Genomic DNA, 1,436 nt, shown 5'->3' with positions numbered 1-1,436 from the left:
CATCATCGAATTGGGGGGCAGCGAGAGGGCAGTAGGGTTCTGGCCTGGTTGGCACGCAAATCAAGAGAGGATATATAACTAGTAATTACCCCACAATAACAATACAGAAAATCATAACGATCCTAACAACTGCTGCATAAATAATTCAACCTTAATGTTCTTACATATATATATATATATATATCTTCATGGATCTTAACGGAGCTTTGCATGCTTAAATAATGCAAGCAAAACTCTCACATATATTTCTATAATTAATCAGCCTACAAACATATATTCTAGTGATTCATAAATCCAAATGCAATAATACAACCTTTGCATTTGATTGGCATAACTCATGACTTTCTATTGGGATCAAAAGCAACTTTCTACTTAATTGTCCCAATCTACGCGTTGATCAGACTCTAAATCGGATGACAAGCCCCGATCATTGGTGTAGTGTGGCTGATATAAAACACTGACAACGATCCAACGGTCAGTGAAGAAGATTGGTGTTGTGGCTACTGAAGGAAGTCTGGATAATTTGTGGCTATGGATTGATGTGATGTAGGATTTGGAGGCCGTGATGAGGTGGCAGCGGGCGGTTGTGTTGTGGTGGTTGTTGATATGTAACGAAGCTCAGAGCGGCCTTGAACACGCTCTGGGAAGTTGAGTTTGGCCTTTGCCCCTTTGAACTTACGTGCGGCTTGATCATAAGCCGCGGCTGCAGCCTCGGCTGTTTCAAATGTGCCCAACCAAACACGGGCCCCTTTGTTAGGGTCGCGTATCTCGGCTGCCCATTTTCCCGTGGTCTTTGTCTTACGCCTCTGTAATGTCTTCACAGTTGTTTCTGATCAAATCATGCACACAATAAGTTATAGAACTTATAAAAGATATTTAGGTTATTTCATGTTCATAACAGATTGATTAAATGTTAGTAAACCATGCATGCATGCAAATGGCCACTTTAGGATTTGATGCCACCGGATTAATAATATATAATACTAGGTTACAACCCCGTGTATTACACGGGTTAAGTAAATAAAAAATCAAATAGTTAATAACGAAGATTTAGCAATTATAAAACGATATTTTTAAGACGGTATTCTGACATCCAAACAAAATTTTGTGTCATGTATGATCAAACTTGTGATGTTCGTCAAGTTTATAAATACGAAAGCATTTGAACCATCGATTAGAAGACAAACTGTATCATCGACTTTCTCACGAGTTTTAACAGTCATGTGAACATACATTTAATAACCCAAGTTTTATTTAAATAATAGTGGTCTTAATTTATTAGTTCTAAAAAAATGTTGAAATAGTAAATTACCATTTTGGCCCCTGTGGTTATATCACTTTTACCATTTTAGCCTAAAAAGATTTTTTTAACATCTGAGCCCCCAACGTCTTTTTTTCTAACCCTTTTGGCGCCTTACATTAACCCTATCCAGTAA

General features: G+C 37.6%; 1 protein-coding gene across 1 annotated transcript; it reads right to left on the bottom strand.

Moving 5' to 3' along the window:
* Window positions 1-500: 500 nt before the first annotated feature.
* On the bottom strand, window positions 501-1,223 carry LOC110934226 (ethylene-responsive transcription factor ERF113-like). The gene is made up of 2 exons (XM_022177408.1): window positions 1,169-1,223; window positions 501-829 (listed from the first exon to the last, which is right to left on the bottom strand). The coding sequence occupies exons 1-2, from the start codon at window positions 1,221-1,223 to the stop codon at window positions 501-503; spliced, it is 384 nt and encodes a 127-aa protein (XP_022033100.1).
* Window positions 1,224-1,436: the final 213 nt, after the last annotated feature.

This window comes from Helianthus annuus, chromosome 4 (genome assembly GCF_002127325.2).
Source record: "Helianthus annuus cultivar XRQ/B chromosome 4, HanXRQr2.0-SUNRISE, whole genome shotgun sequence".
NCBI lineage: Eukaryota > Viridiplantae > Streptophyta > Magnoliopsida > Asterales > Asteraceae > Helianthus > Helianthus annuus.
The sequence above is the reverse complement of the archived record's forward strand: the minus strand, read 5'-3'. Positions and strand labels throughout refer to the sequence as shown.

Coding starts and splice junctions, on each gene's coding strand:
- LOC110934226 (XM_022177408.1), bottom strand. CDS start 1,223: ATGACTGTTAAAACTCGTGAGAAAGTCGATGATACAGTTTGTCTTCTA. Junction 830..1,168: donor AGTTTGTCTTCTAATCGATG/GTTCAAATGCTT, acceptor TGATTTGATCAG/AAACAACTGTGAAGACATTA.